The 12,549-nt window shown below is 42.9% G+C and overlaps 1 protein-coding gene across 3 annotated transcripts in view; it reads right to left on the bottom strand.

Annotated features, from left to right (window-relative positions):
• Positions 1 to 12,549, bottom strand: part of ITGA6 (integrin subunit alpha 6) — a 130,508-nt gene that overhangs the window by 66,663 nt on the left and 51,296 nt on the right. For all 3 annotated transcript variants that reach the window (XM_068245525.1, XM_068245526.1, XM_068245527.1), the window contains exons 3-4: positions 6,084 to 6,163; positions 2,591 to 2,846 (exon numbers count right to left, since the gene is read on the bottom strand). In XM_068245525.1, coding sequence (XP_068101626.1) covers positions 2,591 to 2,846; positions 6,084 to 6,163 — 336 coding nt within the window. The remainder of the gene's footprint in view (positions 1 to 2,590; positions 2,847 to 6,083; positions 6,164 to 12,549) is intronic.

Raw genomic sequence — 12,549 nt, 5'->3', positions numbered from 1 at the left:
TGCTCTTCATTTAAGAGCCGCCACCCACGCGATCGTTTAACGTTGTTTGAGCAAACATTGCACTCGATCACACCGTTTACCATCACCCTGTTTTTCTCTGGGTGCTACATGTAGCATCCAGGGTCAGGTAACCTCGGCGCTTCCGTGTTCTGAGTCAAAATGTGACACATTTGCCAAACAACGGTAACCAATGCCAAATGCTTCTCTGCTCATTTACAGAGATGCGTTTAGCCCCAGCTGAAACATGATTTGCCCGAACGCTCAAGTGATCCATTCCTTATACTGCTGCAGTCACAAGCATTATTCACAGCAAATATCCTACCAGGACAGTTTGGACTTATTAAAAAATATAACTGTAGGTGCACATGGTTGTAGATGCACAGCTACAGTACTTTTTTTGGCAGCCCTATTAATGTTCTTTTGATACGACCAGGATGAAAGTTTCAAACTTCCGCCACCAGCCTAAGTTACTTGGAAAAATCCAGTTCCAGTTCTCCAACCGTAGTAAAACAAACACGGTAAGTCAGAAATAAAGAATGTGGGTTTAAACAAAACAATATATAGGCATGAAAGGAAGGAAATTCTGAGATAAGGTCTGCTTTAACTGTAAGCTATAAGTCACTGTAAAAACACTTTAAAGACAAATGAGTAACAGGGCAGCAATAAGAATTGTGTAAAATAAAATACATATGGCAGCCTCCATATCCCTGTCATTACAGAGTCACCTTAATTGTAAAAATAATAACAAAAAAGACAAAAGGTTTTTTTCGAAAGAGATGGGCGCTTTTTTTTTTTTTAAATAAAATAGTAGCAGGGGCAGCTTTCACCTCCTGATTTTTGCCTACAGGTCAAATTATATATTTGGAAATTGCCCATCTGCGTTCTCTATAATAATATCACGATACTGAATATAATAGAACAGTACGAACCATATCAATCTAGGCATCAGATGAAAGTCACAGAAGCTGATAGCTAATGGCCAGAATGGACAAACATGTGATGTGTGTACAGCTCCTGAACCAACTCACACGTTTCACTTGTTTGTCTTTAGACTGTTGGCAGTCTTACAGTATGTTGCATAAGTGTGACTTCCGTTTGAGATCAGTTTGCCATTCAATAGAATAGTTGGGAAAACTAAAAGCAGTAGAGTGTTGTACTGTGTTAGCCATCAGTAAAAACTAAAAACTAAAAGCAAACTGATATGAAAAGTACACTAGCCCATAAAAAGTTCAATTGTCTTTGTCAGGCCAAGCGGCAATGAGGAAGGAACAAGCATGTTTTTGAAAGTTCTTGATGTGGTCTTCTGGTTTATAAATCAGCTACTGAATCCATAAAGTCACATATAAATAATATTCCTGAGTTAAGATTACATATACAAAACATACTGATAAGTTAAGGTAGCGATACACTGGTCGATTTGCCATCAGATTCGACCAACAGATAGATCCCTCTCTGATCGAATCTGATCAGAGAGGGATCGTATGGCTACCTTTACTGCAAACAGATTGTGAACCGATTTCAGCCTGAAACCGTTCACAATCTGTTGTGGTGGTGCTGCCACCGCTCCCCCCCCCCCCCTGCATACATTACCTGCTCCGCCGGCGCGACTCCAGTCCCCAGGTCTGCACTGTCTTCTCCGCTCTGGTCTCCAGGTCCGGCATGCTTTACTTTTTCCTGCCCGGCAGAAAGTTTAAACAATAAAGCGCCCTCTACTGTTTAAACTTCCTGCCGGGCAGGAGGAATGGAAGCATGCCGGACCCGGAGACCAGAGCGGAGACGGAGCAGCGGTGACCGGGGGCAGTCGCGCTGGCGGAGCAGGTAATGTATTGCCGCTCTATTGCTTCGGTCGTCGGGCACTCGAACGCCGCTAGCGACGTGCTCCCTACCCGCGGGCGATCGACGGTAATTTTCCGCACAGAGTGATCGACGGGATCGGACGAAATGGATCGAAATTCGGCGTGTAGCGGGAACGATGTGACAGCAGATACGATCCCAGTGATCGAATCTGCTGTCGATCTGGCAGAAATCGGCCTAGTGTATGGCCAGCATTAAGTATTAACATAACACCTTTAGGCATACTGTCCATGTCAGCGAAAAAGACAGGTTATCCCTTTCCAAACCTGTGTTGGACTATGTCTGACATTGGCCTTTTTTCCCTGAGTTTTAGAAACCACCGACTCCGACTCCAAGTACCCAAAATAGTTCTGACTCTTTAGTCTTATACTTATCAGGGCTGTGGAGTCGGTACAAAAATCACCTGACTCCGACTCCTCAGTTCATGATACCACTGACTCCGACTCCAGGTACCCAAAGATTGTTTCGACTCCACAGACCTGCTACAACGTGTGACTGAACCGTGGCTATTGTTTACATGTGCGTTGGCAGATACACGGGGGCAATGGGATTTTCCGAAACTCTTCTTTATATCTGGCATGCATTTGAATAGGGACTCTAGTGCAATAGGTAAACAGATTTATCTTTACATACCAAAAGCCTCCATCTGTCTGTATCGTGATGGTGATCACAGATGTTGGACTGCTCTGGTGGGATATATTGGACATTTCCATCCACACACAGCTAAAGCTCATACCTTTCCAGTTGTATGTTCCTGGGGCTCCAAACACAACGTAATGATAGTCTTTTGTAAATGTGGCAGCCACTCCCTGCTGGCAGGACCCAAATTTCTCATGGCCTCGAAGGCGGCCATCGCAGAAGTTCCATTCTCCTCCGTCCATGTCATCGGAAATAGTGAGGTCCTGGCTCAGCATGTAGCACCGTCCTGTGATATCTCGGGATTCCTGCGCGGTGTTCACAAATCTCCTCCTTTCATATCGATGTGCACAGGTCTGCATAGTGAATGGAGAAACGTTAAACGTGAATAGTCTACCATCCCCGCTCACTGCTGATTTTATGAAATTTTTATTAAAACAAATCTTTACGAAATGCATGCTTTGATTAAATGCGACATCTTCTCTATCATGGCTTAAAGGTCGCAAAAAAGTAAAATTTAAATACATGTGTACACATACATATAAGAATTGCATTTCTCCCAGAGTAATATGAGCTATAAATTATTTTTCTGCTATGCTGCTGTCACTTACCGTAGGTAGTAAATGTCTGACAGAACTGGCAGGTTATGGACTAGTCCATTTCCTCATAGGGGGTCACAGTAGTGCCTTACTTTTTTACAAAAGCACTCCCTGGAAAGGATCGATACAAAGATGTCGGACAGCCTCCCTACCCACTTGCACACTATTTTGACAGTTGGACAGAGGAACTGCTACTCACTATCAAAGGCGTAGGGCGACGATTTAGGTGTCGCCAGAAAGAGGAGAAAGAGAGCTTTAAAATGATATCCATCTTTCCATAGTTACATTGTATTACACAGGGCGACTTTTTCTGCTGAATGGAGTTGCTGACTTTGAGAAAAAGTCGCCTTGTGTAATACAATGTAACTATGGAAAGATTGATATCATTTTAAAGCTCTCTTTCTCCTCTTTCTGACGACACCTAAATCGTCGCCCTACGCCTTTTAGCTTTCTCTATTTTCGCGATCGAAATTGCGGCCGCGGCAATTTCAATTGCGAGAATAGCGAAAACTAAAAGGCGTAGGGCGGCGGTTTTTATATCATTGGAAAGAGAGCTTTAAAATGATATGCATCTTCCCATAGTTTCTGCACTGCTCGGCGTCCCTTTAATAGCCCTATAAAGCTGCTTATGTTCCGGCTGCATGGTAATCTGAGCACAGGGAGATATGTTCCGTAATCCAAGTGGACAGCAATAGCTGGAGGTTTGTGCTTTTTTTGCCGGCAAGCACATGTATCTGGCATCAGGCGATCCCCATTGGTGTGTGATACTGGGGACATTTTTTTTTGTATATGTCATGGAAAAGAAAGAATGGGAAAATGAAGAAAGGGAGGAAGGAAGGAAAGAAAGAAAGACTGATATTATACCCCCAAATACAATCTTGGAAAGGCAGGTAGCCTACCAAGCAGGAAGTCATAAGGATGCAATCTGTTTTAAAGTAGCGCTGTTCCTTTCCTCGCCATGTACAATCTTGGAAAGGAACTTAACATTTCTATTAAGGAATCTCAGTGGGATCTCTCTTCCAGAGCTTTACTTAAGGTCTCACACTGTGTTTCACTTTGGAAAGCCCTTGGAAATGACGCTTAAATGGTATTTTACACCTCGCAGACAAGCTGTGATCTCGTCTAAATACTCATCTTTATGTAACTTGATTCATGTCTTCTGGGAATAATCCAAACCAAAATTATTCCTGAAATCTATAACTAGTATTATGAGTAAATTGCTGGAGAGATATTTTAAACTACAAACAAAACAAGCACTTCTTATTATAGGTCTACAAAAAATATCAGAATGTGGCATAAGGCATGTAATATATTTTACTCCTGCTATGTGCAGACTTTAAGTACACCAAAGTGTGTGTGTGTGTGTGTGCTATTTAAACTGCACCTCCGCTGTAAATTGTGAAATACAAAAGAGCCAGAATGACCTTTACTATGACTGTTCTCCCTCTTTTTTTTAACTGAGTGCAGCAACAGCTGACTACCTTAATAACCAGCAGAGGAGTATTGTTGCAGCTCTCCAATGCAACATTACTGTGCCAGGCACTGCACTACTTTTGTCTTCACCTCTCTCTGAGATATGCTGGCCCTGCACTACTCTCTCACCTCTCTTCTTTGAGATGTTCAGTAGCACAGGTAGAAGCAGAGTACCCCTCAGGCTACACTATGAGGCAACTCCCACCCACAGATGACACAATATCTGAGAAGTCTTTGCAAAGGCAGAAAAAACGGCCATGGCAGGTTTTCAGAAAGGTGACGTGGCTAACCAACAAAAGTAAGTGGCATGCCTAATAAGTTTTTAGACATTTTCCCGCTACTCTGTTATAGCTTCTGCTGCCTGTGCTGATAATCTAGGTTTTATTTTTACACCAGAGGTCTGCTTTTATGGCAGAATGACGTGTCTAATGACTTACCTTTCATAGATTTTTGTACTAAGCTGAAGATTTTTGTACTAAGCTGGAGTCACCCTTGAAGGTCTTGCTGTGAGTGTATGCATCTGACTGCAGAAGCTTAAAGGAGTACTGTAGGGGGGTTGGGGGGAAAAAGAGTTGAACTTACCTGGAGCTTCTAATCGTCCCCCGCAGACATCCTGTGCCCGCGCAAGCACTCACCGATGCTCTGGCCCTGCCCCGGGTACACTTCTGGAATTTCCGACTTTAAAGTCGGAAAACCACTGCACTTGCTCGGCCGTGTCCTCGCTCCTGCTGACGTCACCAGGAGTGTTCTGCGCAGGCGCAGACAGTACTGGGACTGCGCAATACACTCCTAGTGACGTCAGCGGGAGCAAAGACACAGCCGCGCAGGCGCAGTGGTTTTCAGACTTTAAAGCCGGAAATTCCAGAAGTGAACTGGAGGCGGGGACCGGAGCATCGGTGAGTGGCTGCGCGGGCACAGGATGCCTGCGGGGGACCATTAGAAGCCCCAGGTAACTTCAACTCTTTTTCCCCCTAGCCCCTTACAGTACTCCTTTAAACTCAAGCTACATACACACGCTAGATTAATCTCCGCAGGACAGCTGATAGCGGACGCCTTGGCTGAGAATCTAGCGTGTTTCTAGTGTGTATACAGCAGCCACCTGATGTTGCCTCTAGATCCAGCAAGCCAGATCTTTAGTGACCCCTGAGTGAACACCTCACCCCACTCACCCCTACCACTCCATCGTGTAACGTGCATTGATCCTTAGCCCCCGCCTCCACAGTAACCTATCTGTCGCTAGTCTTTAGGCAAGTGATACATCTGTACAGCATTGGACCTCAAACTGGCACCAGAGGGAATCAACCCTGATCACTGCCACAGTCTTCATATGGGGTGAATGGGGTTAGAGGCCCTAACCTTTAAAATCTCCATACTATGCTCTGATATGCCCAAACAGAGGGCTGCAAACTTCAGAAACCCAATAGCAGTCCTTTTTAAAGCAACCCAGTCCAGTTTTTTTAGCTCTTATTTTGCACTGTTTTGCTGTCTTTGTACATAATTCTATTTTTTGTTAATACATACGATAATTTTGCCTCCTGGCCCTTGACTCTGAACACTGACACCCATCCACTGGTTTTCTTTACTCTCCGATGACAAGTCAACTGCAAAACAAAACAATACACATGTCCATACTCAAAATAATACACATGTCCAACTGCAAAACAAAACAATACACACGTCCATACGCAAAACAATACACACGTCCAACTGCAAAACAAAACAATACACATGTCCATACTCAAAATAATACACATGTCCAACTGCAAAACAAAACAATACACACGTCCATACGCAAAACAATACACACGTCCAACTGCAAAACAAAACAATACACAAGTCCATACTCAAAGCAATACATGTCCAACTGCAAAACAAAACAATACACATGTCCATACGCAATGATTGAAATAAAAAAATATGTATATAGATACGGTATATCACATTTTCCAAAGTCAATATGGGGCCTTTACATATAAAACATCCAAAGTAACCCGATTTTTTTTTACAGTCAGTACAATAGATGCCATCCTACTCATAACTATGCATTTTCATGCTGAAAAAAGTTTTATATATACGGAATATATAGGGATAGGAAATACCAGTTATAGACTTTAAACAATCACATACAGAAATACGTATCTAAAAACAATACCAAATTGGGTGCAAAAAAAAAAAATTCTTCTATTTAACATTTTGGATGTAAAAACGTGTAAGAACATACTATAACCTGTAAAAACATAGGAGAAAAAGTGAAATGCATATTCTCCTGAGTTTTCTCCTAGGTGATATTTTTAAACCTGTCAATAAAATGCCTTTTAAGCCACCAGTAAGCAAGAAAATACTTTTTTTTGGTTTTTTTTATGTACTTTTTCAATTGTAAAATGCTTAAAAGTTATTTTAAAGTGAAAATGAAAACTGTCTCCTAGGAGATAACTCAGGAGAAAAAAAATTGCATATGGGCCATAATATATTATAAATGGGAAAGTTTGGATGTTTGGATGATTGTTACTCGGTCACGTAAAAATGGCTGAACGGATTTGAATGAAATTTGGCACACACATAGTACACTACCTGGAATAAAGTATAGGATACTTTTTATTCCCATAACCAAAAAGGGGGCGGAGACAAATACAAATTTCACTGGAAAATGTAAACTGCAGCCATTCTTACACTGTTAATGGTAGGATTCCCAAACTTTGCTCAGTTGGTCACTGGGTGACTGGGAGTAATAATCTGAAAGTGGGTGGAGCCTACATAACCCAATCAAAATTCATCTATTGATTTTCAAGGGAAGTATTTCATTGCTGTCATTCTTGCAAGGTTAATGGCACTAGCCTCAGACCTGGTACAGTTGATCATTGGGTGACTGGGGTTCAATTTGAGAAAGGGGGGGGGGGGGTGAAGCCACAAACAGCCACTCAGATTTGTTTCTTTTCAATGAAAATTATTGATGACAAAGACTGCAAAGCTTACAAACTTGGTCATTAAGGGCTCGATTCACAAAGCCGTGCTAACACTTCACGGCAGTGAAAAGCCGCTTTGCACTTGCTAACATGCGCGTAAAGATTTGCGCGCAAGCCCTTCGCGCCCAAAGTATCGTGATCTGCAGTGACTTCACGTGATAATGATACTGAGCACGCAACGTCACTGCAGATCACGCGAGCGGAATGTATAGCTTGAATTATTACTGTATACAGGTAGTCCTCGGTTAACAAACGAGATAGGGACTGTATGTTCTTAACCTGAATCCGTTCTTAAGTCAGGACACTGTGCCATTTCTGTCCTTTGTGCCTCCAGTGTCCCCCTCTGGCTCATCTCTGGCCCCGTGTCTCCTTTGTGTGTCTCCCATGTGCCTCATTTCTCCTTTGTCCTCTGTCTCCTCCTGTCACCTTTGTCCCTATTCTTTAAGCAGAGGAGGCGCAGCAGAAGCCAGATAGGGGAAATCTTACCTGTTCCATGCCGGTGTAACGTCCCATTGTACTGCCCGGAAGCTGCGTGGCCCGTCCTCTCTCTCCGTTCACTGTCCCCCCGGCGGCTTCTCATGCGTCGCATAATGACACATCAGGAGGAGCAGCCACTAGGTGGCTTCTCCTGATTGCGTCATTATGCGACTCATGAGATGCCGGCGGGGGGACAGTGAACAGAGAGAGAGGACGGGCCACGCAGCTTCCGGGCAGCACGATGGGACGTTACACCGGCATGGAACAGGTAAGATTTCCCCTATCTTGCTTCTGCTGCGCCTACTCGCACTCGGAACAGCAGCAGAAGACGTAGTCCCCGACTGCGTGACGTCATCGCGGCGGGTCGGTGGGCGTTCGTATCGGCGGGGCGTTCGTAAGTCGGGCATTCATAAACCTGGGACTACCTGTATATTTCATTATGCACGCGCGTAAGACTTTTGCGCGCACCACGTTACAGTACCGCACATGTTAATGTAAGCACCATTCATAATTTCATTACCAAACTAACTACTGAGCGGGCGAAGCGCCACTGATTTCAATGGCATACCACACTTAACGTGCGACGCATAGCGCCGTTCGCACGCTAAAACTTAGCGTGTTAGGGTTAGGAAAAGGGGTTGTGGCGATCACCAGCTAGATACATAACAGGGCAACGCCATGTCATCAGTGGGCGGAGACAAATACAAATTTCACTGGGAAAATGTAAACTGCAGCCATTCTTACACTATTAATTGTAGGGTTCTCAAACTTTGCACAGTTGGTCACTGCGAGACAGGGATTATTATTCAGAAAAGTGAGTGGAGCCTACACAAAACAATCAAAATTCACCTATTGATTTTCAAGAGAAATATGTTATTGCTGCCATTCTTGCACTGTTAATGGCACAAGCCTCAGACCTGGTACAGTTGGTCATTGGGTGACTGGGGTTAAAAATTAAGAAAAGAGGTGGAGCCACAAACAGCCAATCAGATTTGTTTCATTTCAATGCAAATTATTCATGCCAAAGACCACAAATCTCACAAACTTGGTCATTGGCTGGGGTTCAAATTTAGAAAAGGGGGTGGAGCCACAGCCAATTAGATTTATGTCATTTCAATGCAAATCATTGATGCCAAAGACCAGAAAGCTCACAAACTAGGTCATTGTGTAATTGTGTGTTAGGATTAGAAAAAGTGGGCAGAGCCAACACTAGCCAAATACATACCCGGGCAACCAGCCAATATATATATATATACTAGCTGATTGCCCGGCGTTGCCCGGGTATGTATTTGGCTGGTGTTGGCGTCGCCTACTTTTTCTAACCCTAACACACAATTACTCACTGACCAAGTTTGTGAGCTTTGCGGTCTTTGGTATCAATAATCTGCATTGAAATGAAACAAATCTGATTGGGTGTGTGTGGCTCCACCCCCTTTTCTGAATTTGAACCCCAGTCACCCAATAACCAACTGTACCAGGTTTGAGGCCTGTGCCATTAACAGTTCAAGAATGGTAGCAATTAAATAGTCCCCTTGAAAAACAACAGGTGAAGTTTGATTCACTTTTGTAGGCTCCACTCACTTTTCTGAATATTAATTTCAGTCACCCAGTGACCAACTGTGCAAAGTTTAAAAACCCTGCCATTAACAGAATGGCTGCAGTTTACATTTTCTCAGTGAAATTTGTATTTGTCTCCACCCACTGATGACCCGGCGTTGTCCGGGTATGTATTTGACTGGTGTTGGCTTCGCCCACTTTCTAACCCTAACACACAAACACTCAATGACCAAGTTTGTGAGCTTTGGGGTCCTTGGCATCAATAATTTGTATATTCCCATAGAAATTAAACATATCAGATAGGCTGTTTGTGGCTGCACCCCTCTCCAGCATTTGAACCTCAGTCAACCAATGACCAACTGTAGCAGATTTGAGGCATCTGCTATTAACAGTGTAAAAATGGCAGCAATTTAAATATTCCACTTGAAAATCAACAGGTGAATTTTGATTGGCTACTATAGGCTCCACCCACTTCCCTGAATATTAATCTCAGTCACTCAGTGACCATCTGGGCAAAGATTGGGAACCCTGAAATAAACAGAAGGGCTGCAGTTTACACTTTTCCAGTGAAATTTGTTTTTGGCTCCGCCCACTTTTTGTAACCTGGACACAAAGTCACTACTCAATGCCCAAGTTTGTGAGTTTTGGGGTCCTTGGCATCAATAATTTGTATTTTCCCATTAAATGAAACAAATCTGATTCACTGTTTGTGGCTCTGTCCCCTTTTCTGAATTTGAACCCCAGTGACCCAATGACCAACTGTACCAGGTTTGAGGCTTGTGCCATTAACAGTGCAAAAATGGCAGCAATTTTAATATTCTCCTTGAAAAGTGACATGTGATTTTTGATTGGCATTTTTAGGCTCCACCCACTTTCCTGAATATTAATCCCAGTCACCCGGTAACCAGCTATGCTAAGTTTGAGAACCCTGCCATTAACAGTGAAGAAGGGCTGCAGTTTGCAATTTCCCAGAAAAATCTGTTTTTAACTCCACCCACTTTTTGTAACCTTGACACACAGTCACTACTCAATGACCAAGTTTGTGAGCTTTTGGGTTCCTGGCATCAAAATTGTGCTAATATAAGCAGTTTATTCAGCAAAGAAATCTGGCTGTTTTTGGCTCTGCCCCTTTACTGAATTTGAACCCCAAACACTCAAAGGGAACCTGAAGTGAGTAAAATTATTTAAAATAAACACATGACGTAGCTGCAAATGAATATTACATACTTACCTCACTGTCAGTTCCTCTCAGAAGCTCACCATTTTCTCCTTACAGTGATCACTTCCAGTTCTGACAGTATTTTGTCAGAACTGAAATATACCAGTTGCTGTCAGTTATATATCAGCAGCTGTCAGTTACAACTGACTGTACAAGGTAATGTCCATGTTTCCCTATGGCTCAAGTGAGCGATATTACAGTTTAACAGTGTGATGAGCAGGAAGCTGTTATGGGGTAATGGCCATTTTTAAAATGGAGGACGGAGAATTCCATTGATCACAGTGGACAAATGGGATGCGGGAGAGGAGAAAGAGATTGAGGAGTAGACTGCACGGGAGGTAAGTATGACCTGTGCATGTTTATTTTGACTTTTTATTTTCAGTTCAGGTTCTCTTTAACGACCGACTGTAGCAGGTTTGAGGCCTCTGCTATTAACAGTGTGAGAATGGCTGCAGTTTCAACATTCCCCTTAAAAATCAGTAGGTGAATTTTGATTGGCTCTTGTAGGCTCCACCTACTTTTCCAAATATTAATTCTAGTCACCCAGTGACCAACTGTGTGAAGTTTGAGAACCCTGCCATTAACAGTGTAAGAAAAGCTGCAGTTTACATTTCCCCATGTAAAAAGTTAGTTGTTTTTGGCTCCGCCCACTATTTCTAATCTTGACATACAGTCACTTAATGACCAAGTTTATGAGCTTTGGCATCAATAAGTTGCATTTCACCATTGAAATTAAACAAATCTGATTGGCTGATTTTGGCCCGCTCCTTTCAGAATTTAATCCCCAGTCTCCCAGTGACTGACTGTAGCAGATGTTAGGCCTCTGCCATTAAGAGTGCATGAATGTCAGCAATGTAAATATTCCCCTTGAAAATCAAAAGGTGAATTTTGATTGGCTGCTGTAGGCTCCACCCACTTTTCTGAATATTAGTCCCAGTCACCCAGTGGCCAACTGTGTCACGTTTGAGAACCCTGCCAATAACAGAATGGCTGAAATCAATCTAACAAATCTGATTGGCTGTTTGTGGCTCCACCCCTTTAGTGAATTTGGATCCCAGTCACCCAATGACTGACTGTATCAGGTTTGAGGCCTCTGCCACTAACAGTGTAAGAATGGTAGCAATGTGAATATTCCCCTTGAAAATCAATAGGTTCATTTTGATTGGCTGTTGTAAGCTCCACCCACATTTCTGAATATTCATCCCAGTCACCCAGTGGCCAATTGTGTAAAGTTTGGGTACCCTGCAATGTAAAAAATGAAGTTGTTGCCACCGCCCACTTTTTCTAACCTTGACATACAGTCACTCAATTATCAAGTTTATCAGCTTTGGGGTCCTTGGTATCAATACTTTGTATATTCCCATTGAAAAATAAACAAATCTGGCTGTTTGTGGCTCTGCCCCCTTCCTGAATTTGGACCCTAGTCACCCAGTGACCAACTGTACCAGGTTTGAGGCATCTGCTTTTACCAGTATAAGAAAATGGTAGCAGATGAAATATTCCCTTTGAAAATCAAAAGGTGAATTTTTATTGGCTGTTGTAGGCTCCACCCACCTTCCAAAATCTTAATCTGTCACCCAATGACCAACTGTGCAAAGTTTGAGAACCCTGCCATTAACAGTGTAAGAATGGTTGCAGTTTATATTTTCCCAGTAAAAGTTGTTTTGGCTCCGCCCACTTTTTGTAACCTTGACACACAGTCACTCAATGACCAAGTTTGTGAGCTTTCAGGTTCCTGGCATCAAAAATGTGTGAATGGAAGCAGTTTATC

Source organism: Hyperolius riggenbachi, chromosome 7, assembly GCF_040937935.1.
Source record: "Hyperolius riggenbachi isolate aHypRig1 chromosome 7, aHypRig1.pri, whole genome shotgun sequence".
In the NCBI taxonomy this organism is placed as follows: domain Eukaryota; kingdom Metazoa; phylum Chordata; class Amphibia; order Anura; family Hyperoliidae; genus Hyperolius; species Hyperolius riggenbachi.
This window is presented reverse-complemented; position numbering and strand designations above follow the sequence as displayed.